The sequence below is a fragment of the Protopterus annectens genome, chromosome 6.part1 (assembly GCF_019279795.1).
Source record: "Protopterus annectens isolate FY-2018-M chromosome 6.part1, PAN1.0, whole genome shotgun sequence".
Classification (NCBI taxonomy): Eukaryota; Metazoa; Chordata; order Ceratodontiformes; family Protopteridae; genus Protopterus; species Protopterus annectens.
In genome coordinates, this window is record NC_056738.1 from 286,904,630 (window position 1) to 286,928,398 (window position 23,769).

Consider the following 23,769-nt stretch of genomic DNA (forward strand, 5'->3'; position numbering starts at 1 on the left):
CTAGATTCTAAGTGTTTAGAAGAAGCTTCCCCTGAAGAAAAACTGTTTATAGGATTTGAGGATCCTTCTCACAGAAAGGGAATAACTTTCATTTGAGTCATACCTAAAGACGAAGACTTTATTGTCTAGTGCTCATGTCAGGAGAAGAAATGGCCACACAAGGAGTTGTAAAGCAGGGAACATGCATCTGCAACCCTTACTGTAGTACTGTAATCATCATTCTCTTCTTTTATGTGCCTTCAGAAATAGTAGAAAAGTCACTAAGCAATAATTATTTGAGAATTAATTTATTTCTTCTCTCCTGTAAGGTTCCACAGCCATATTTGTCACATATCTTATACATCTATCTCTACCCCCAGACATGCAACACCTACATCATGGGTATCATCAAGGGGAACTGCATGTTCATATGTGATATATTGCAAAAGGCCCCCCTCCCTATAAAATCATTCAAATTCACAAGCCATCTGAAAATACAAGTCCAATGTTGAAACACAGACAACAACAAAAAAAAATCTCTGCAACAAGTCAAAGCTTAACTTTACAAAGCTGAATTGCCTAGACACTGTTGAAACAATACAGCAAACTGATGGGAGTAGAAAGGAGTTAGCAAATAATTTTATTTTGCAAACACTGCTTATAAACCACAAAATAAAAAGATCTGATCTGAATTTCTTGGGAAATAGGAGTGAGAACATTTGCAGAGGAACACCCCCCCCCCCCAAAAAAAAAAAAAGCAAAAACAAGCAAGACTAGGAATGCTTCTTGATGCTTGTTGGAATAATACAGCAAATGATATATGGAAAGATGGGAAGGTGTGGAAAATTATGGGAGGTAGGGAAAGCGTTTCTGAGTCTGGGATGGTGTTAAATTTGCTGAGAGACTGTTGCCTTGCAGTTTAACCAAATGGATTTGATTCTGTAAGATTATAAAATTCTGTAAGTTTAACTGACATACTTAAACTATTAAACCTTATTATTCTACAGAGTTCTAGATAAACTCACAGTCAGAAACAATTTATGTCAAACCCTGATTATCAGACAAAGTGGTTGTGTGGATAAAAAGAAATGATTTCTCACCCCAATGTTAAGGGACAATGCCACTTTAGGTTTTGGATCTCACCCTTGTATGAATGTATGACCAGGTTAAGAAATATTAGTTCACGGTTATAACACACACCAGTGGTGACAGATTTCCCAAATAATGTAGGGGTTGGGAGTTGGCATAATGGTTAAAAGTATTTATATCACAAACACAAGGTATAGAGTTTGAGCCTCACCTTTGAAAGAGAAACTGGCTAGGATTAAAATGGCCCACCAGCTAGCCTAATTCTAACCTATGAACCTTAGAACCTATGTGCATCCAATCAGTGGAAGAGGCACTTGATCTCCATGCCCTCGGACATGCAAGCTACACTCTATAAGTTAGTTTTACTTGGCTATAGTTAAAAGACAAAATCAGAGATGTGCATGAAGCCTCCTATTCCTGAGTTCCCTGACAAAGTATTGTAAAAAATATGGAGGATAACTTGAAGGAAAATGCTGTGAAGTTATTGAATACACAAGCCAGAATGCATCTTGATAGCAATAGGCACAACCCCCACTTTTTTTTTTTTTTTTGAATTAACTGGCTACTACTAGCTTCCAGGAATGACAAAACAGGAGGCAGAGATGAGTGGTACTTCATGCATGACCTGACATACAGCTATGAAAGACAGACTAAGACAAGCTTTATTTCCACAATATCATTTAAGTGAGGTAAAAAAGGACTACCGTGCTCAGGTGACTAACACTCACCCACAGTAGAAAAGATGAGTCCATAGCTGACGATAACAACAAATATATTAACAATAAAATCATGACAATGTAATGTTCACTAATGTTCAACAGAAAAATGGGCTACTAAGTGCAGTTCTTCTTCATGTGCAGTTTTGTGGGTTTGTTTTCTACTTCATTGGAGTCACTTTGGCTTAAAGGCCTAGTGGAATGTATGCTCCCCTCGCACAATATGCGATGAAAATTCGTAACGATCTTGGCTTCTATAGCCACAAATGTTGCACTCTAGTGGGTCTCTGTAACCATGACATCCCATGTGAATGGTATACATGACATGATCTAAGAAAAGAACACGACAGTGCTCACACTTAAAAACTTTGATCTGCTCTCCCTCTCCATTAAAGACTTTGTAGGCCTCTTTGGAAGAACCAAGAGATGACTTGGTTACATCTAGAGATTTCTGCATCTCCTTACTGTAAGCAGGGCTTTGCTTGGTTTTGAGGGTTAAGGCAGGGTTCCCTTGATAGGACTGGCGGTCCTCATGGCTGCTCTCAGAGTCCACAGAATCAAGGCAGCTGTTGCTTGGAGATGCATCTCTTTCTTGATGGCTCTTTGGTCGTATGAGAGAAATTGGGCCGTCCACATGGTTTTCATGAATCTCAGTTATTTCTCGGCTACCAGGCCTCTCCATCCTACTAGGATGGTAGACCTGAGCATATAATGGATTGATAACTGGAGCTACATCTGCAATTGCGCTAGATGGGTGCGGCATCAAGGGTCGAAGTGCATCAGCACTAAGATATGAAATGGCATTGTTGATAGCTTGGTCCATCATATGCGACTGCATTAATTCTGCTTCTTTTTCAAAGCCTGGATTCATATCATAACGGATGTCTGGATAACCATACCTCATGAGCTTCTCACCTAAGGTAAAAAAAAAAATCGTAAGACATTGTCAAATATATATGTAACAATTCATTGTTTTTTACTAAAGAAATTGGCTTGCTGTGTTTATATGACACATTCTTTAAAAGCCACTTAAGTTATTTTCTCAAACAAGGATACAGCTGGCCTGTCATGCTACAGTACAAAGACTGTTTGGCATCACTCATAACAGCAGACTGGATACTATGCAACAAAAGTCAGAATTAACTGTGGGGGATGTCATAAAGTAGTTAAAGGTGAAATGCATTTATTCATTTCAACATCAGACTAGACAAGAGTACAGTGAGAGCTCAGTTTTTAATAAAAGTTGATCATTCCGACCATCTAAAGTTGAAAATTACATCTGTTAATCGTTTTTTATACTAATCTTCACATAGTAATGATTTCTGAAAGGCAAGGAAAAAAGCAGAAAGCTACAAGGAATGACTCCAAGATTTAGAAAGACTGTTTTCAAAGTAGAGGTTTAATGGGCAACTTAGTTAAGGCTTATACTGCTACATTACAGAAAACTTCTTAAAAGAAGATTAAGAGTGTTTAATGTGCAAGCTGCTGAACATACTACATGGTAAAGCTTCACATCATGTTACCCATTTCAAAATTCAAGCAAGATTAAACATTCCCATGAAAATATAAAATCCTGCAATATTTGATTACATTCTGAATAAAAGAATGAGGCAATGATTACTTGTCATGTCTGCAAAAATCACATGTTAATAGTTCATTATTCATGAGTGGAAAGCCCCAGAACTTTAATACTGCCAAAGTATGGAAGATATATGCACCTTTGCTATACCACAAATGCAAACGTGACTGTTTTTGCAGGCACATTTGGCACAAGCATCCTACGATTACAGGTCCTGTGCACTGCATCAAAGTGAAACTTGGTTCTTTTAAAAGACCTGGGCTAATACCACTGCTGCAATAATTATACATTAACTAACAGTGGGCAAGGACTCTACTACCAAATAGACAAAAAAACAGTGAACATTGTTAAGTCTGGAAATGCTAAGCAGAATCGACCAGTCTAAAAATCATCACAGATTCTTGTTTTTTTTTTTTTTTTTTTAAGGGAACTTAAAGACATTTGCTATTATAACACACTGCTAAACTTTATTTTAGTGTAAAGCCTTCTTAGGCAGAATTTTATGAACCCCTGTCTGTCATCACGACTCTAAATAGTCAAAGAAAAAATTTATTTGAGAATCATTTCTAGCCTCTTGCAAACATTTCTGTTTCACACATACTGGAACAATTAATGCTGTTGGACAGCACTACAACACATTACTCCCTCCCTATGTAATCACACTAATATCTCGATTCTCAAACTGCTACAGTCAGCCTTCCCTCAAACCACAGAACCTTGTCTACATATCAATAAAGTACATTAGGCTTCCTCTGCAAAAAAAAAAAAAAAAAAAAAAGAAAAAAAAAATGGTGCATAGCACATAGACTGACCACATATCCCCCACACATAGCTGAAGTAGTTAAGACCTGGCGTAGTACATTTTTTCTTTTACTACTGCTCTGCAATCACATACACATATTCACTGACTGTTATCAACCTGCATTTAGCTCCATCCCATGTAGAAACAATGCCATTATCATAAGCCGCCTTTTTCACACATCATCTATAGACAGGATTTTACCATCAGCTTGCAATATGTGTATCATATAAGTGTCAATAATACCCCAGTCAGAGTTTCCTAGATTTGCTAGCTAAAATGATTTATCTGGACTAATCCTCTGTACTCTGTTTCTTTTCAGTCCTGTTAATCTGTGGGTCACAAGTGGGATACCAGACCTGACTAAAGCTTTCTGGATGACTTCTGTTTTCATATCATACAACTGATGACATAAGCCTTCCTTACAAGATTTTATTTGCTTTATGTATCTTCAAACTGTGTGTGTGTGTGTGTGTGTGTGTGTGTGTGTGTGTGTGTGTGTGTGTGTGTGTGTGTGTGTGAGAGCACTTGTTCATAGGTAGGTGCTAGGCTATCGACCCAAGAGCCTAAGTAAGCCTAGCCAACAAAGTTCCCTGGCTTACACCAACCCAAGAAAGTTAATTTCCTGTGCCCCTGTCGAGCAGAGCCACAGAAGTGATCCCCGGGGTGTATTTCCTATTTCCCATCCACTCATCCAGATTTTTCTTGAAGAGTGTTAATCAGGAACTTTGCTTGACATAGATTTGCAGCTTGTTCCAGAATATGGGAAGTCTCTGGGACAGGAATCCATCCCTCCAACATGTCCTGTTTATTGTGGTGACAAGGTTTAGGTCCATAGAGCGTGTAGCTCAGACGGATTGGGATTTCTTTAAGTGTAGCATGTCCAACAATTCTGGGTTTGACATAGCTTTATATGTTAGGCAGAGATCAACTTGGAGTAGGCGATATGCTACATAGTTGGACAGTGCAGTGGTGCAGTGGTAGTGTTGTCGCCTCACAGCAAGAGGTTCTCCGGTTTGATTCTCGGCTGGGACGCATTCTGTGTGGAGTCTGCATGTCCTCCCTGCGTTCGTGTGGGTTTCCTCCCACATTACAAAGACATGCATCTGGAGCATTTCTCCCAGGGCCTCTGCTGAAAATTGGCTTCATTCCAAGTCAGACTTTCCCGGTTAACAAATGTTAAATAAACAAATAAATGAATAAATAAAGCTGGAGTTTTTTGAGACGGTCGGTGTAGGGCATCTGTTTGAGGCCAGTAATCCTCTTTGTGAAGTACTTCTGTGGCCTTTCCAGCTGCTGCAGATGTCTTGTGAGGTACATTCCAAAAGGGGATGTTGGCAATATCAGTTGGTTCTGTAATTGTTGTGCCATTGTGCTGTAACTCAGAGCAGATCTGGGTGTTGCAACTGAGATTCTTGACATAGCTATAGAATGCTTTGTGGTTGTCCTTAGAATCAGTGGCGATCTTGTTTTCATAGCTAGCTTTGGAGGATCTTATAAGGGATCTCAGCTTCTTACTGAGGCTGACCAGGCAGCTCCTCCACTCATGGGATTTGACTCTCTTTTGCAACAGTTTCTTCCTTCTGTTGTAGAGTTTGTTTATGGCAGGGGAACACCAGATTGGCTTCCTTTTTTTGGAGGATAGCGTCTTGGTTCTGTTTGGGATAGCACAATCCATGCACTCTTGTAAGTGCTTACAGAGTGCATTTGTGTAGGATTCAGCAGTCATAAGTGTATTGTCCATCTGCATGGGTGTCATGAAGTTCACCACTTCTGTCTTAAGAATCATGTAGTTGGCTTTAGAGAAATTTTTTACCGTGGTTTCTTTAATGGGGGGTGGGGGCGGGATGTGGATATCTAGGGTAATTAGCTTATGGTCGGATCTGACCAACTAGGAGATGACTTCAGGTGTGGAACACTGGTCACTCATGTTGGTAATGATTAGGTCTAGGATATTGTTGCCCTTGGTGGGGGTGTGGATAAGTTGATCCAGGGCATTGGAATTTATGAATTCCAGAAAGTGCTGAGCGAAGGAGTTGGTACATGAGTAGTTTTCCCAGTTAATGGTAGGATAGTTGAAATTGCCCAGTATTAGGGTGTTTGGTTGAGCCCTAATATTTTCTAGTATATCAAGAAAAGAGGAGTGGGAATCCTGGGGCATGTTGGGAGATCTCTAGCAAGTAAAAACTTGGACCGCAGTTTTGCCCCGAGATATTTGCACTTGGATAACCTCGGATGCATTATGCTGAGCAACTAGCCAGGAGTTGTGGATATCCTTAATGAATATGGACACACCCTCCAGCTTTGGTGTTCCGGTCCAGGTAGGATGGCCGAAAAGTGTGGTATGAGTTATAGCCTGGTAATGCAGGGGTGCTCTCTGGAGCCTTGAACCAGGTCTCAGTCACTGCACAGATAATGATTTTCTCCACTTTAAGGAGTGCCTCGAGTGAGTGCATTTTGAGATTTAGACTTCTAGCACTGAGTAGAATTACCCTCAGTTTTTGCTTGCCTGTTCCTGTTATGGTGGTGAATTTGTCATTTGAACCATGCCTAAAAAGGCACTATAGGGGCGGCAAGAGCCTTTGCCAGTATCCGGAATCCCAGGGGTGACAGGTGCAGGCCATCTCTGACAAAGCATAGTGGTCTGTCGACCATGTTGTCCCAGGCAGACAGATACTGGATCCCCTTAGAATGACACCAAAGATGATATATTTCATATATACATAAATGACTGTCATGAAATATCAAACATTCAAAATACTGAACGTCAAATGATAAAAAAATGAAATACTGAATTCACAAAATACTTTAAAGTCTACAACCATACACATAGGCAGCATTAACCAAGGACAGTTCTGCAGGGTTAAAAAACATATATATGTGTGAAATGTTCAAAAGGCGGAAAACAGACCTGGAACTAGCAATAATTTTGTGTCTAAAATCAGACAAGCTATCTGCTTTAGCTATGAGGTTAGCAAGTGGGATGGTGGGATGGCTGCACATGTATGCACCAATTAAAGACAGACTAAGAAAATTGCATCTCTCACTGCCAAGACACACACACACACACACACACACACACACACACACACACACACATCCATAAAATACTGTATTCAGTACTGAATGCAACACCTACCTACAAACCCAAGCAGCAAGGATATTATTTATGTATGCATATATATTTTTTTAAAAGTGAAGTATTGCATTAATTGCACATGACAAATTTCAGACACAGAACAACTGAAATTGTCACAATAGGCACACAGTTAATAAAATTATAGAATAAGAAGAGAGAAATATAACAATTCATTATAAATAATATGCAACACTATGAATACTGCTTATATTAACATATATCAGTATGCGTATTATTTACATTTATGTCGCATGCAATATGTAGGAGCTAAGGACTAAGTAAAGGAAAAGGATGAAGTGGCTAGGTGACGTGGCCCATTTTTAAACAGATACACTTATTTTGCTTGAGAAGGTATTTTTTTCAGCCAAGGTTCTAATATGGGGTATGAATGGAGTTCTTTTAGGTAGACAGGGAGAGAATTTCAAAGTTTACGAGGCATTATAGAGAAGGTTCATCGTGCTTGGTGCAATGTAGTTTAGTTTCAGATGTTAAGAGTGTTGTGGTTGTCTGTGACAATAGAATGAGGTTACGTTACTTTTATCAGTAAGTTTTGCTGCTAGAGGAAACTGTTTTGAGTTGTAACAGTTTAAAGAGATGCTCTCCAACAAGTATCAAGTCAGTCAAGCTCTCTGTTGTATTAAAAGCCATTTGGCTTAGGAAAGAGTGAGTGTTCTTGGGGAGGGGAGTTTGTAATGAAACAGCAGGTTTTATCCGAAATGTTTCGCAGGGTGACAGAATTTGTCTTGGTAGCTGCAGTGACAAAGGCAAGGCTGCAATCAAGATGAGATAAAATTCTCTAGGCTGTGGATGCTCTTGTTGGGGGAGTTAGGTAAGGAGAGATTTTACTGGCCAAGTAAAGAATCAAACCCATTTTGTTTTTGATTTTTTTTTTCAGCACAAGAGATGGAAGATAAGGGTTTGGTCTAGCTAAATCCCAAGCAATTTGAAGAAGATAGTTGTGTTGACTTTGATTTTGTTTAAGCATGGAATGTGTGGATCATTAAATAAATGGGACAGCTTTTGAACTGTAAGACTTTTTTTTTTTTGGAATGGTTTTATTTATTTATTTATTTTACATTTGTTGACCAGGCTGGTCCAACTGGATACATGTCCATTTTCAGTGGAGGCCCGGGGAGAAAAGCTCCGCACTACTAAATAGTATTTACAAGACATAAGTACATTGTAAGTTTTAGCTATTATAGAGGTATTTCCTATTGTCATATTAGTAGGATGATTCTTACTGAATAGAGCTATGAATATAGGTACAAAGATGAATAAGAAGATGTAGCACAACATTGGTAGTATAGTAATACAGGGGAATGTTTAAAACTATGTAAGACAACAATGCACACTATTGAGCAATAAAGTCACACCAATATAGTTTGCTAGTAGGCTAAGTTAGCTAGAAAAACACAATACAGCAATCAAGTCTCTGATTATAAACCAATACCAAAGTAAGTTATAAAAGTCACCCATATGATGTTTGTAAGTAATTCAATTAGTTATTAAATAGTTCACTATTAATAGGTATATTGATATGCACACAATTATAAGTAAGAGGTAATTTTGCTTGTGCTGGTATGTAGAGAGGTGTCATCATATAAAGACTGGTGTTTAGTCTGGATTAGCACAAGGGCATAACCAGTGAGATTTGAGGTATGTTTTAAGTTTGGTTTTAAATAGGGGAGCTGAGGAAATGGACGTAAGGTGATCTGGGAGGGAGTTCCAGGTTTTTCCCACTGCATTGGAGAACAGAGAGTCACCAGCCAGATTGTTGGTTTTATTTATTTGCACTAGTAATTTGTTTGATGAGCGTAGGATCTTTAGGTTATCGTAGGGGAAGATTAGGTTGGTGAGTATGGGAGTCTTTGAAGGTTAGTATAGTATCTTTTGGACTATTGTTAGTTGGTTCAGTAAAATTAGATTTGACAGTTCTAACCAGCCTAGTTGTTTAAGATTGTTGCAGTGATGGGTTCTGTAGGTTGAGCCAGTTGCAAATCTTGCTATATTATTGTAGGCAATGGAAAGTTTGTTCATATTGCTTTTGCATAGTTTAGTGTAGATAGGGGATGCGTATGTAAGGGTTCAGATTAAATGGGTACGGGCAATAGTGGACCTGGCTTTGGGGGTTAGAAAGGGTTTGATTCTGTAGAGGGAACCTAGTTTTTTGTTAACAGTTTTTATAGTGTTATTAATATGGGGCTGAAAGGAGAGGTTGTTATCAATTAGTACCCCAAGTAGTCTTGTGGTTGCTTCTGGAGATATTTCTGTACCATTAGTTGAGGTGACACTGAAGTATATTGGGGAAGTTCTGCGTGTGGGTGTGAATAATAGCATTTTTGTTTTTTTTGGATTGAGAATGAGGCAACGGTCAATGAGCCATTTCTCAACTATGTTAAATACGTTTTGTGTTAGAGACTGAAGTAGTAATTGTGTCTTGGCTGAGCATACTAATGTGGAATCATCTGCATACTGAATACAGGTGGCTTGAGGTATGACTGTGTGCAGGTCATTTGTGAAGATTGAAAAGAGGAGGGGACAGAGTATGAAGCCTTGAGGAACTCCGAGGGTTATTGGGAGGTGGGAAGATAGGCTATTCTGCCATAATATGGCTTGTTGCCTGTTTTGTAGGTAAGATTGAAACCACTGTATAGTGGGAGGAGCTAGTGACAAGTTTTTGAGAAAGTTTATGAGTAGCTGGTGGTTGACCATGTCAAAAGCTTTTGAAAGATCAATAAAGAGAGGATAGTGTATCGTTGTTACGATTTTTGTTGATGCAGTTGGTGAAGGATAACAGAGCAGAGGTGGTGCTGTGAGATGGTCTAAAGCCATGTTGACAGCTAGCTAGCAAGTTGTTTTCAAGTAAGTGTTTTAGGAGCTGCTTATGAATGCACCTCTCCATGATTTTTGCTAGGGGGGATAATATGGCGATGGGTCTGTAATTAGATAGATCATTGGAGTTGCCACCTTTGTGAAGGGGAATAATATGAGAAATTTTCCAGAGTGATGGGATGGTACCCTCAGAGATAGTTCTATTGATGAGAATAGTTATGGGGTAGGCTATAGCTTTAGCAGCTTTTTGAAGGTATTCTGCAGGTAGTAGGTCTGCAGCGAGAGTGGTGGGTTTTAGTTTTTGAATTTGGGTGCGGACAAGGGATGTGGGGACAGGTTGAAATTTGAATAGTGGTGGGTTGATAGTGTTATGAGAGGATGTAGGACCAGGTTGGAATAAAGGTAGTGATGAATTGTTAGTATTATGGGAAGAAGAAGTTGTGTTGGGTGACAACTGATTGGCAAGAGATTGAATGGTCTCTGTAAAAAAGGAATTGGCAATTTGGTTGGGTGTATTGTCTTCCAAGTCATTGGGTGTGGGTGTGACTGAGCGGCCTGGGTGTATCAGTTTATTGATGCCAGCCCAGAATTTTTGCAGTTTATTTTGGTGGGTTTGTTGCAGATGACAGTAAAAGTTTTGTTTATCTGATAGAATTGCTTTTTTGGTTTCGTTTCTTATTTGTCTATACTTTACTTGATCTGCGGGGCATTTAGTGGTAAGCCAGGTGGTCCTGAGTTTATTTTTTTGGAGGATCTTTTGTTTGGTGGTTTTGGTAAGCCATGGGGCTGGTTTCGATCTACATCTAATTGTCTGAGTAGGGGCATGGTAGTCCAGTGTGGTTAAGAATTTGGAATTAAAGTATTTGACTGCTTCTTCTAGTGGTAGGTGTTTAAGGGGTGACCAGTCACAGGCTATTAGTTCTTGTTGAAAGTTGTTGAGGTTAAAATTTTTGTTAGACCTAATACTCTTACAGATGGTTATGTTTGGATTTTCACTCTTATACCTGATTAGGAATGTGAGTGAGTGGTCGCTGAGGTCTTCAGAGAGGGTACCTATTTTATACATTTTTTGATTGCGATTTGTAAGGATCCAGTCTAGTGTGCTGTCATTGTTATTAAGTTTATTAAATCTAGTGGGAGATGTGATGGTTTGAGTGAAACCATGTAGGTTGATATGGGTAGAAGGTTGCTCAGATATACATCTACTCCAGTTTATGTTAAGGTCGCCAAGTATTGTTGTTTCTTGGGGGAAGGTGGTGGAAAGCCAGCTTAGGATAGTCTCTATGGTGCTGATATTGTTGCCTGGAGGGAGATAGATACAGATAATATAAATAGCTTTCCATTTGTTAAGTATAATTTTGGAAATCAATACCTCTGCATTACTCATTAAGGGAGGTTTTGAGTTTATTTAGGTTACCTGTAATCCAGTTTTGTATAACATATCTACACCACCTCCTTTCTTGGTATTACGGTATAGTCGTAGTATATTATAGCCGGGAGGAATAACCTCACTGTCTTGTGTTGATGGCTTGAGCCATGTTTCAGTGAGGCAGAGGATGTCAAATGAATGTACATCTATGAGGGCATGCAAGGGGGCAACTTTGTTATTTATACTTCTAATATTAAGAGAGAGTTGTTAGGTCTTGTAGTTAAGTTTGTATAGTTAGAAGTTGGGGAGTTGGGTTCCATGGCAAGGGTAAAGTTAGGGCCAGGGTTAGGATGTATGTCTCCATCTATTAGGGGGTGAGGTTTAGTTTGTTGGATGAGTTTTAGTAGTTTACATAATAGAGTTTGGGATTTTCTGATTCTAGAGCTGCAGTAAGTGATGTGGTTGAGTCTATGGTATTTGGCTGATGAGTAGTTTGGTGGATAGGAGGAGTACTTATGGCTATGTGTGATTAATTCAATTGTGGCAGTTTGCTTTCTGTGTTTGTTAAAGTCTATGGAATTAAGGTGCTCGTAGAAGGTAATTATGTAAGGTACAGTTAGGATAGGAAGAAGTAAGAGTAGTAGTAAGGGTTTAGTGTGTTTTAAAGTTAGAGTGGGAGGCATTATATTTGTGTAGTGTTCGGTTGCTCTGCAGGGATGCATCGTGCTTGGTGCAATGTAGTTTAGTTTCAGATGTTAAGAGTGTTGTGGTTGCCTGTGACAATAGAATGCAGGGAGGTTAAGTGCTAATTTTATGATTCATTAGCCATTGGTGGAATGAGTCAATGTTGGTTTGCAGTTGGGATAGAATGTTTCAGGGGGGATGACTAGATTTGCAAATGAATATGTCACCTGCAAATACGATAAGTAATAAGTGTGGGAGGTTATAAGGGAGTTTAGTAACAAAAATGCAGAATATTAAGGGGGAAAGGATGGATACAGTAAAAAGATGGCACTATGCTTCTGCACAAAATCTACAGGAACCCACTCAGTACACAGTGCTTGACAGCACTGTAGTTTATAGAAACCTGCAAACATCTGAAAGGACGTGAAATGGTGTAAGACATTGTCATCTCTCAGGTACAAGGGATGTTTAAAAAGAGAGGGCATGCAATCCAGCCAGCTGCACTGTGAAAGGAAGAAAAAGCTAACAAAGCTGAACATTTTTCCAAAAAGAAAAATGACAGCTGCATGGAAATAACTTCCAGTGGGCAATGGGAATACGTAAATAACTACAGAGTTACAATTCAGGAGGGCAGTGATGAAAAGAGGTTGACAAAATCAAAAGGCAAATATAAACAAACATTTAAAATTTTTCATCAGACTTGCCCATGGATATATGACAAACCTACGGATTTGTAGCATATCTTAATTTTGGCATTTCTTACAAAATATCTGCTTATCACCACTAAAATGGTAATTGCCTGGGGAACAGCTGTCATTCTAGTTATTACATAGAGCAAAGTACATATAGGTTCATAGGGGACTTGTATGTTTATAGGTGAATACTAGGCTATCTGCTTTGAAGGGCTAGTTTAAGTATAGCCAATAACCCAGGGTTAGAATCAAACCCTGTACCTTGGGTTAATGAAGTGAAAATCTCAACTATTATGCCAAACCCACATCCTCCTAAAATTATAGTTCATGGCATATATAAAATTGTCTATGACTTATCATTATGTATGTTGACTGTCATATATAATGATATTTGTTTTTTTAGTTAAAAATTACTTCACTAACTAGAGGCTTTGTGAGAAAATTAAACTGTGCTTGGCATCATTTCAGTGTTCTAGAAAGTCCCAGCTCTCAAATGAGAAACTTTGGTTTAAATGCAGCAAGGGGAGTGTATATACTCTAACACTGTAAAGATGGAAGGTACTTTCTGCAGACAAGATGACAGCCATTGTTTTGAATCTGTTACAGCGAAGTCTAGTACACTTCTAGAAACCATAAAGTTATCGAATCATCAATTGTGGCACCAGCTGGTTCTGGTGAAAATTAACTGTGTACCAGAAAAAGAATTTTAACAGTCCAGACTTGGTGCCACAGATTGCCCGGAGCCCAGTGGCGGCTGGTGACTTCAAATCACAGGGGGGCTGCAGGAGACGCTGAATGGGCGGGGTCAAAGGGAAGGGGTGTGGTCAACCACAAAGGGGAGGAGCTATGCACAAAACCACAAAAAAACTAACTTTAATTAAATACGCTGCCCTGGGTGGCAAACCATCATTATGAAAGTCCAATCAAGACAAAAATAAGTGTAGAAGAATAAAAATATTTCAATGCATTGGCTGCATGACAGCTTACTTAATATCTAGATGGAAACAAAAGGTTGTGAGGCATGAAAAATAAATTACTTTTTAAATACATTACTGGAATGCCAGTCAAAATCAAGTATAAGAAAACCAGAAGCACTCAACTCAAACTACTTCTCCTTGCACTGCAGTTCTAATTATAATATATTCAGCTTTATTAAAGTACCAAGCAACATGCTGAAAGTAGAAATCTATGTGATGCCCCACTTGTAAAAATGTTTCTTATCCAAAAAGACCTGCTGCCTGACAACGTTTCATGGGGAAAACATGATAAAAGTAAAAATGAAAAGCAAACAAGAAACAAGCTCAAGATACATTGCTTAAAGGATTACTGTACAGGTTATGGACCACACATGATTGGCATTCTGTTTAGTTTACGGGTAAAGCCTGTAGAGATGACTGGAAGTCTCCAACAAGTGTAATGAGCTTTTTAAAATAATGGAATCCTGTCCTTTAATACCCAAGGCTTATACATTATCTAGTCAAGTATTCTCTGCATGGCAACAACAGAAAGGCTTTCAATGTTGGCAATTCTTTAACAGTATGCTTATTAAAGCTTACTTGCATCTTACGATGTCAGACAAGCTTACCTTATGGTCATTAAAGCATTGCTACTTAAACACAGAGCAACAGGCACTTTGAGTAATAAGCATAAATCAACAGTACAAAAATATGACAGAAACCAGACCATTCTGCAAAATCAAGGACAGATGAAAAGCCACTGTAGTACTTATGCAGTGTGTCCTCCCCATCCAAGGTAGATACAACTACTCCTTGCCTTGCTTGGACACATCCAGAGTCACTACATGGACAGTGGGGTGCAACAAGCATGTCACAATTTGAAATCTCTCTGGCTGACTGTGATGGCCCTGACACATTTGTCATACCTCTCAACTTCAAGAGCAAGAAATCTGGACAAAGCCATACACAGAAGTGGGACAAAGGCACAACAAGAAGGACAATTTTTAAATATTGCTCTAATAAACTTAGAAAGATAATAGAATAGGTCTTGCATTAGTATGAATTTTCTGAAGGGTATAAAATCTGAAACTCAAATGTCTGTCATTTTCTAACTTCAGTCTTTAGTGATTTGTCACTAATTTGCCAAAAACACAATTTTATGAAAAATGGACCAAAAATGTGATGCAAAAATATAAAATAGACACACAATACAGCTTCTACCTGTCAAAGAAGGGACACTTTAATATTAGTACTGCTACCTTGAGCAGCTGACAAAATAAAAGAATCTACATGCATTTCAAGTAATCTATAACTTTGATTATTACAGTTATTTCTTAATTGTAAACCCTCCATGTTTTCTTCCAAAATTGCTATTTTATGGAGGGATTATTAGGGGAAGAGCAACATTTTGAGCCAAAAATTGGGGACAGTTGAGAGGTTGGCTATGCCTAATTCTATAAAGCAATTTATTTGCATGTACCTCTCAACCTGTTAATGCAGTAAATCTGAACAAGGCCAAATATATTGGGGCACATATAAACAGTACTGCAAATTGCTCTTGTATAAATTGAGACAGTTGATAGAACGGCTCTTACTTTAACATGCATTTTTATGAAGGTTATGAAGTCTGAAACTTATTATTTAGTGACTTCTGGCAAATCATTTAGGAATTAAAACTACAAATTTTATGAACAACAAACCAAAAATAAGAAGCAAAAATCTATTCATTCTTTGAAAATCTGGACAGTTGGGAGGTATAGTTCAGCTGGGCCTGTCTGAGTTTGCTGCCCTTCCCCCCCTGACAAAATAATGGTTGAACTGGAGCCTCTGCAGCCATTCCAATTAACCATTACTTGGCTATTTCACTCCATTTACCATAAACACTAATGTGCATACTGCTTTACTTCAATGATTGGACTTCATTTGAAAGTTTTATTTTGTATTTTACAGCACAAACATTAAGTAATCTGTTAAACAAAGCAATGCAGTCTCACAATGAAAACTTAGCATTAAAACTTCTCTGCCCTTGAAACTCACATTCATTGAAACCCACATTCAAAGAAAATACATTTTGCCAGTGGCAGATAAAGATTAATTTTGGGCTGTTTTCAATCATAGGCCCCTTGCATATGAAACATACATGTGCTCTTTGATACACCTTCCTCATTGTACTAAAATTATATTCCTTGTACAATACAGTACACTTGTTAGAGGGTGTTTTAAATTTGTTTTGAACATTTTTCCAGTAAGCAATGAAACAAAACATATGCACCCATAATGGCAAAACTGCCCAGTTGAGAACATTTATCATAAAAAGTCTACTCAGACTTCCACAGTCCACCATTATTAGTAAATATACACAATTCTACAGTCCACCATTATTAGTAAATATGCACAATTCCACAGTCCACCATTATTAGTAAATATGCACAATTCTACAGTCCACCATTATCAGTAAATATGCACAATTCTACAGTGCACCTTTATCAGTAAATATGCACAATTCTACAGTCCATATTCAGTGAATTCAGTTCTTGCCATAGCTGTCAACCTTAGCACAAAACCTGGACGAAGCCAATAATGGGGAATACAGTCCCAAAAATAGGGACAAATTTAAAATATTCATCTTATAAACTTAGAAAATTGCTAGAAAAAGGTTGTGCTACTATGTATTCTGAAGAACATGAAGTTTGAAATTCAAATGCCGGTCAATTCTACTGCGGACAGAACAAAAACAATTTTCAGCAGAGACGCAGGAATTAATACTGCAGACACGTCTTTGTAAAATGGCAGGGCATCAGAGCAAATCCACACAAACACAGGCAGGAGATGCAGACTCCAAACAGAAGCCACCCCAACCAAGAATCAAACCAGAAAACCTATAGCTGTGAGGCAACAATACTACCACCGCACCATCAATTATGCAAGGAATTAAACATTCAGAAACCTGAAGTCTGAAATTCAAATGCCTGTCAATTTTACTGCGGACAGAACAAAACCAATTTTCAGCAGGGATTAAAACTGCAGACACGTCTTTGTAAAATGGCAGGGCACCAGAGCAAATCCACACAAACACATGGAGGAGATGCAGACTCCACACAGAAGCCACCCCAACCAAGAATCAAACCAGAAAACCTATAGCTGTGAGGCAACAATACTACCACTGCACCATCAAATCTGCAAGGAATCAAACATTCAGAAACCTGAAGTCTGAAATTCAAATGCCTGTCAATTTTACTGGACAGAACAAAACAATTTTCAGCAGAGACAGGGATTAAAACTGCAGACACATCTTTGTAAAATGGCAGGGCACCAGAGCAAATCCACACAAACACAGGCAGGAGATGCAGACTCCACACAGAAGCCACCCCAACCAAGAATCAAACCAGAAAACCTATAGCTGTGAGGCAACAATACTACCACTGCACCATCAAATCTGCAAGGAATTAAACATTCAGAAACCTGAAGTCTGAAATTCAAATGCCTGTCAAATTTACTGCGGACAGAACAAAACAATTTTCAGCAGAGACGCAGGGATTAAAACTGCAGACACATCTTTGTAAAATGGCAGGGCACCAGAGCAAATCCACACAAACACAGGCAGGAGATGCAGACTCCACACAGAAGCCACCCCAACCAAGAATCAAACCAGAAAACCTATAGCTGTGAGGCAACAATACTACCACTGCACCATCAAATCTGCAAGGAATTAAACATTCAGAAACCTGAAGTCTGAAATTCAAATGCCTGTCAAATTTACTGCGGACAGAACAAAAACAATTTTCAGCAGAGACGAGGGATTAAAACTGCAGACACATCTTTGTAAAATGGCAGGGCACCAGAGCAAATCCACACAAACACAGGCAGGAGATGCAGACTCCACACAGAAGCCACCCCAACCAAGAATCAAACCAGAAAACCTATAGCTGTGAGGCAACAATACTACCACTGCACCATCAAAAACGCAGGCAATTAAACATTCAGAAACCCTTAAGTCTGAAATTCAAATGCCTATCAATTTTATTTAACATTTTTAATCAGGACAGTCTGACTTGGAACAAATAAACAAATTTTCAGCGAGGCCCAGGAAGAAATAATGCAGACATGTCTTTGTAACATGGGAGGGCACAAAAGCAAACCCACACAAACACAGGGAGAAGATACAGACCCCACAAAGAAGGAACCCCAGCCAAGAATCAAACCCAAGAACCTGCAGCTGTGAGGCAACAATGCTACTACTACACCATCAAATATCAAGCATTACAACATTTACAAACCACAGATATTATGAGGAACAGATCAGATTAAATATGAGGTAAAAATCTGAAATTTTTACAAATGGTGGTGGGTAGGGAACTCAAGTCTTTAACACCTGCATACAGGGTACAGGGTTCAAGCCTGAGGCATTCCCTACCACACCACCATAAGCACCTGGGGCATTTTCACACACACACACACACACACACACACACACACACACACACACACACACACACACACACACACACACACACACACACACACACACACACACACACACACACACACACACACACACACACACACACACACACACACACACACTCCAGTAAAGCACAAGCACCATACACAAACTCCAGTAAAGCACAAGCACCATACACAAACTCCAGTAAAGCACAAGCACCATACACAAACTCCAGTAAAGCACAAGCACCATACACAAACTCCAGTAAAGCACAAGCACCATACACAAAGAAAAATAAACATTGTAAATTGAAAGGCACCTTACCTGAATCCTGAATGAATACATCCAGAGTTAACGTCCGACAATCCATACATCCTTCCCGCAATACTGAAGACCCGCGAGATCCACATGCTCCTTCCCGACGCCGACGAGATCCCTGAGGCACTGTCCCGAGTCCCTGCTGCTCCTCTTGCAGTCCGGATGCGTCCCATAATCCTGGCGGGTCTGTGCACTGTAAAAGTGCACAGACGCTCCTTGTGTCCCCCTATGGGGACGGCCGGGCTGCCCTGAGCATGCGCATAGACCGATAAGCCGGGACTCGGTCTATGCGCATGCGCGAAGTCCGCGAATTTTAAAAAAATATTTTTTTTATTTTTTCATTTCTTTTTCTTTCTTTTTTTCTTTTTGAGGGGGCTGCAGTCCGGCAGCCCTATGCCACGAGCCGCCCCTGCCGGAGCCTCAATTAATCTTTGTTGGTAGTGGTGTATTGCTGATAAGCAAGGTCATTATTCAGGCTATCTGAGAAGTATTTGACATTTATATAACATAATTTATCACATATTTGTTATCTGGGTTGAACACTAATCTGTTTGGACCACTTTCAGACTCTGTCCAAGAATAAATACAAAACATAAAGTGAATGTAAGACAATTACAGAGTAGTACATGTCGAGGAATAGTCAAGCCCTGTGATTCAATAAGCTCCATTTAGGCTACTTGCAAAGCCTACACAGAGTTTATGTGTTTGCGCGGTGAGCAGCAGCGCTTAATGAATATTTATGCCACAGTTCATCTTGAAATGTAAGCAGCAGGGTTTGTGGCAGCCAGAAAACCATGTAAAACAACACGGATTGTGAATTTAATTACATCATATCAAACTGGGCTAGCGGGATTGCACGGAATGCCACAAGGACCACCAGGGTTTTTCATATATTAATATATTACGTTGCAGGGACAGGACAGTGTATGTGTACACTCCAGCATACTGGCCTACTGGGATTGAAAGGAATTCCATAAGAACCACCGGGGTTTTTCATACATTAATACATTATGTTGTGGGGAGAGGACAAGACAATTTATCATGACAGGACAGTGTATGTGTCCACTCCAGCATACTGGGCTAGCAGGATTGCATGGAATGCCACAAGGACCACCACGGTTTTTCATATATTAATGTACATGTTGTAGGCACAGGACAGTGTATATTGTGCTGAGTATTGTGGAATCCAGTTCCATGCAGTCTGTACAAGCTGTGCCAATGATCTGTAAGGGTACATGGACTGCCATTTATAACAAAAGTTATGGGAAGTGTGTTTACTGAATAGGGACAGATGAAGTTTAGGGATGGACACCATGAAGAAGGACAGGTAAAACATTGTAATGCATCAAACATGAGGAAATGTAAAAGGAATACAGTTGCAGCAGGGACACTAATCACAGCTCCACATGACACAGTACGGACTGCACAGTGATAAATTTATATGATGTGACTGTCACACAAGGTGATATAACAGTGGAGGATGTCTATGTGATATAAGCATCCAGACATGAACAATGGAGAGGACATGTATCATGGATGTAATGTACAATTGGGGTTGGGTGAATACTATGAAGTTGTATTGTCGGCAGATGTTTCCAATACGTAGGACACAGATACAGGCTCATGGCCAACAGTAAAATCATCACACACAATCACAGACAATATCAGAATAATAGCACCAGCAATACCCATGTCTCTGACACCACATATGTGTTTCTGAGTGGACATGGATGGTTCTGCACCAACACACTTGTACAACTATTAGGATATGTCAGCAATCTATGAGTGTAATCAACCACACTCTCCTCACACTAACATATGCAGGAGGTGTGAGGAGACGCACTTGATATTATGATCATTACAGGCAAGTTGACTGGTGTGCATGACAGAGATATATATGGCACAATCCACATGGTCCCAAACGTAAAGCATGCAATCAATGTCATTAAACAGCTATGTATGTCATGAGTGCATTACCGAAACAGAAATCACACATGCAGGTGGTATTAGACCTTGATGGGATTCTGTGCCATCAGACAGTAATGTTTATGCAACAAAACTAATACCTAGGTATGCACAAATAGATCTGTGACAGCTCACAAAGACAAATGTGGTACACTTCATTCAGTTACACATCATTGGAAGATGTGCATGGAAGGATATGAGGAAGGGTGCATTGTACGCAGGTACTGGTGTGGTGAAGGCTGTGAACTATGAAGGTATCATGGCCTGCCATGTGGATGACTTCCACATACTCAGTAGTTGTGTTGCATACAAGGGAGTACTTACCACTGTGGACAAATGCAGGTGGACATTCCACATACCATATATCGCAGGACACATAACAACTGATAGAGTGATGTCTACATTTATTTATTTTTATTTATTTTACATTTGTTTACCGGGATGGTCTAACTGGATATATGTCCATTTTCAGTAGAGGCCTGGGGAGAAAAGCTCCAACATATGAAAAAATATCATCGCATACAGTATATACAATAGACAGATGTACATTTCAATCTTTTAGAATAGACAATGCAAAAATTGTGTTAAGAGTTTCCTGGAAAAAAAACATTGGATAGCATATAATAAAATGATAAAGAATACCAAGAATATTTGTCTTTTTGTCTTAAATTAAAGGCATGGTTACAGGCATACAATCTTTTACTTACAAACAGTACATATTCCATAGAGGCATGGAGAGAAAAACTCCAATATAGGCAATAGTATCTTAGAATACATTATATAAAAAGAAGAAGGAAGTTGCATTACATATTTTATACTGGAGAATGGAGGTGAGTTCTTTTAGAGAGGTAAGTCATGAAACAGTGCAGAGAGGAAGTCTCTTTAATGCTAGGAAGTGGTCAGTAATTCAAGTTTCAAATTGATAGGCATAACAAAACAACAGAGCAGAGAGGTAAGGGAGTGAGAGATAGGGAAATAGACTTTTAGTCAGGGTTAGAGCAGGGACATAGCCAATGTGTTTTGAGATGTTCTTTAAGATGTTTTTTGAAGAGTAGTGTGGAAGAAAGTGATGATAATTCTTTAGGAAGCTGGTTCCAGGTTTTTCCCACTGTGTTGGAGAATAGTGAGTCCCCAACCTTGTTGTTAGATTTAGTAGTAGAGACTAGAAGTTTATTAGCAGAGCGCAGTGTTGCCAGATTATTATATGGGGTAACCAAACTAGTGAGGATAGGAGTCTTGTTAGGGTGGTAGAGAATCTTTTGGGTAATAGTCAGTTGTTGAGAAAGTAGTTGATTCTGTAGTTCTAACCATCCTAGCTTTTTAAGGTTATGACAGTGATGGGTTCTAAAAGTGGATCCAGTGGCAAATCTGGCAATGTTATTATAGCTGGCTGCAAGTTTGCTAAGGTTGTTTTTAGAAAGGTTAGTATAAATGGCAGAGGCATAAAACAGGGTAGAGATGAGGTGGGTTTGGGCAATGGTAGTTCTGGCTAGTGGTGTGAGGAAGGGTTTGATTTTATAAAGGGATCCTAGTTTTCTGTTGACTGGTTTTATAGTAGTATTAATATGATCATCATAGCTAAGGCTGTGGTCTATTGTAATACCCAAGAGTTGGGTTGTAGTGTCTGGGGATATGTTAGTTCCATTGTTAGAAGTTAATGTAAAGTGACATTTAGGAGATCTTTGGTTAGGAGTAAAGAGCAATAATTTAGTCTTTTTGGGGTTAAGGAGGAGGCAGTGACTCATGAACCAACTTGATCCTTGGTTTGTGCATTTGTTCGCATAACAAAACAAATCTCCACATGTTTTTTTCTTTTTTCATCCCATGTGATGTCATGGCTGTGGCAGAGATCTTTGATGTGTGTTGATACTGTCTGTATTATACCAATATCACAGTTGGAGTCAATGATTGTCCACAAAGTCCTCCAGACCGCTGTTGGGACACAGGATTTGTATATCACTTTTGACATCTGTGATTTCAATCATAGACAAGAAAGAGCCCAATGTACACATGATCACTGGACATGAGACATAGGTCACTTCACACACTTCTACACATTTAGATGCTACTACTGTTCTACTCACTTGGTGATATAGGTGTTGATGGCCGCATCTGTCATTGCAGAGTGAATACCTCAGTGTGGACTCCTGTCAACTGCCTTGGCCTTTTCAAGTTTTATAGGGTAATGGTCATTGAGCACATCTGATAGATGTAACAGACATAGATGTAGCATCAAAAACTCACATGTGTGTTGCACACAACCAGGATATTACTATTGTCCATTTAGAGAAGGTTCATTATGACATGTTTGTCTACCTCACAGATCAGGAGAGTTAGGATGTGTCTATACATGCATGCATCAGATGCTATTCCCAGCCCACTTAGAAAGATGCATGTCGATGTACACCCTTCTACAGGAACATAGTATTTTTGGAGGGTGTGTTGAAGTGTGTATCACACTGTGTCAGGTAAGTGTTTGTTCTCAGTCATACTACAGGGGATCTGTGATGTTGTCACAGTCCATTGTTTCTATATGATATGCCTGCACATGAAGGTAACATAATGCATACTGCCTATCTTGATCTGTCCTAGGGTTTGGATATAATCCCCCTACTCAGGTATCACTGACAAGCTCTACCAGCTGGGGATTAACACTTACATCACTAGATGGTTAACAAACATCCTCACCGACACACCACATGCTGTGAAAGTTGGTGAACCACCTCTACCATTTCAGCTGTCACCACTGGTGTACCTCAAGGATGTCTGCTGGGCTCTATACTGTTTGTAATCTATTTCTCAACAGTCCATGCAACAAAATATAACCTGTACCTTACCAAGTTTGCTGATTCATGCATATTGGTTACAAACATTAAGTTCTCCAATGATGTGACTATAGTACTAGAGGGGCTAACACACACAAATGATTGGTGCCAATGCCATACAGTCTACTAATAAATACAGAATGTGTCCGGATTTGTGCCTTATGCATAGGGAGTTTCCTGGTAAATCTGAACTTCAACCAAGTGTCCACAGTGGTATGGAAAGGCTACATCAGGGACCTCAGAAATCAGACCACTGTATCCAGATCTAAGGAGAATATAACAGCACTGTACTCAAACCTCATCTGAACACTAATACAGTAAAATGCTTCCTTTTCATGTACCTCACCAGACACCTGCCGAAGCTGGAGAGACCATGGGGTTTC

At 39.3% G+C, this 23,769-nt stretch overlaps 1 protein-coding gene across 3 annotated transcripts in view; it reads right to left on the reverse strand.

The window, feature by feature from the left end:
- Positions 1-271: 271 nt before the first annotated feature.
- Positions 272-23,769, reverse strand: part of IKZF2 (IKAROS family zinc finger 2) — a 932,087-nt gene continuing 908,589 nt past the window's right edge. For all 3 annotated transcript variants that reach the window (XM_044075710.1, XM_044075712.1, XM_044075711.1), the window contains exon 8: positions 272-2,699. In XM_044075710.1, coding sequence (XP_043931645.1) covers positions 1,978-2,699 — 722 coding nt within the window. In that variant the 3' untranslated portion in view covers positions 272-1,977. The remainder of the gene's footprint in view (positions 2,700-23,769) is intronic.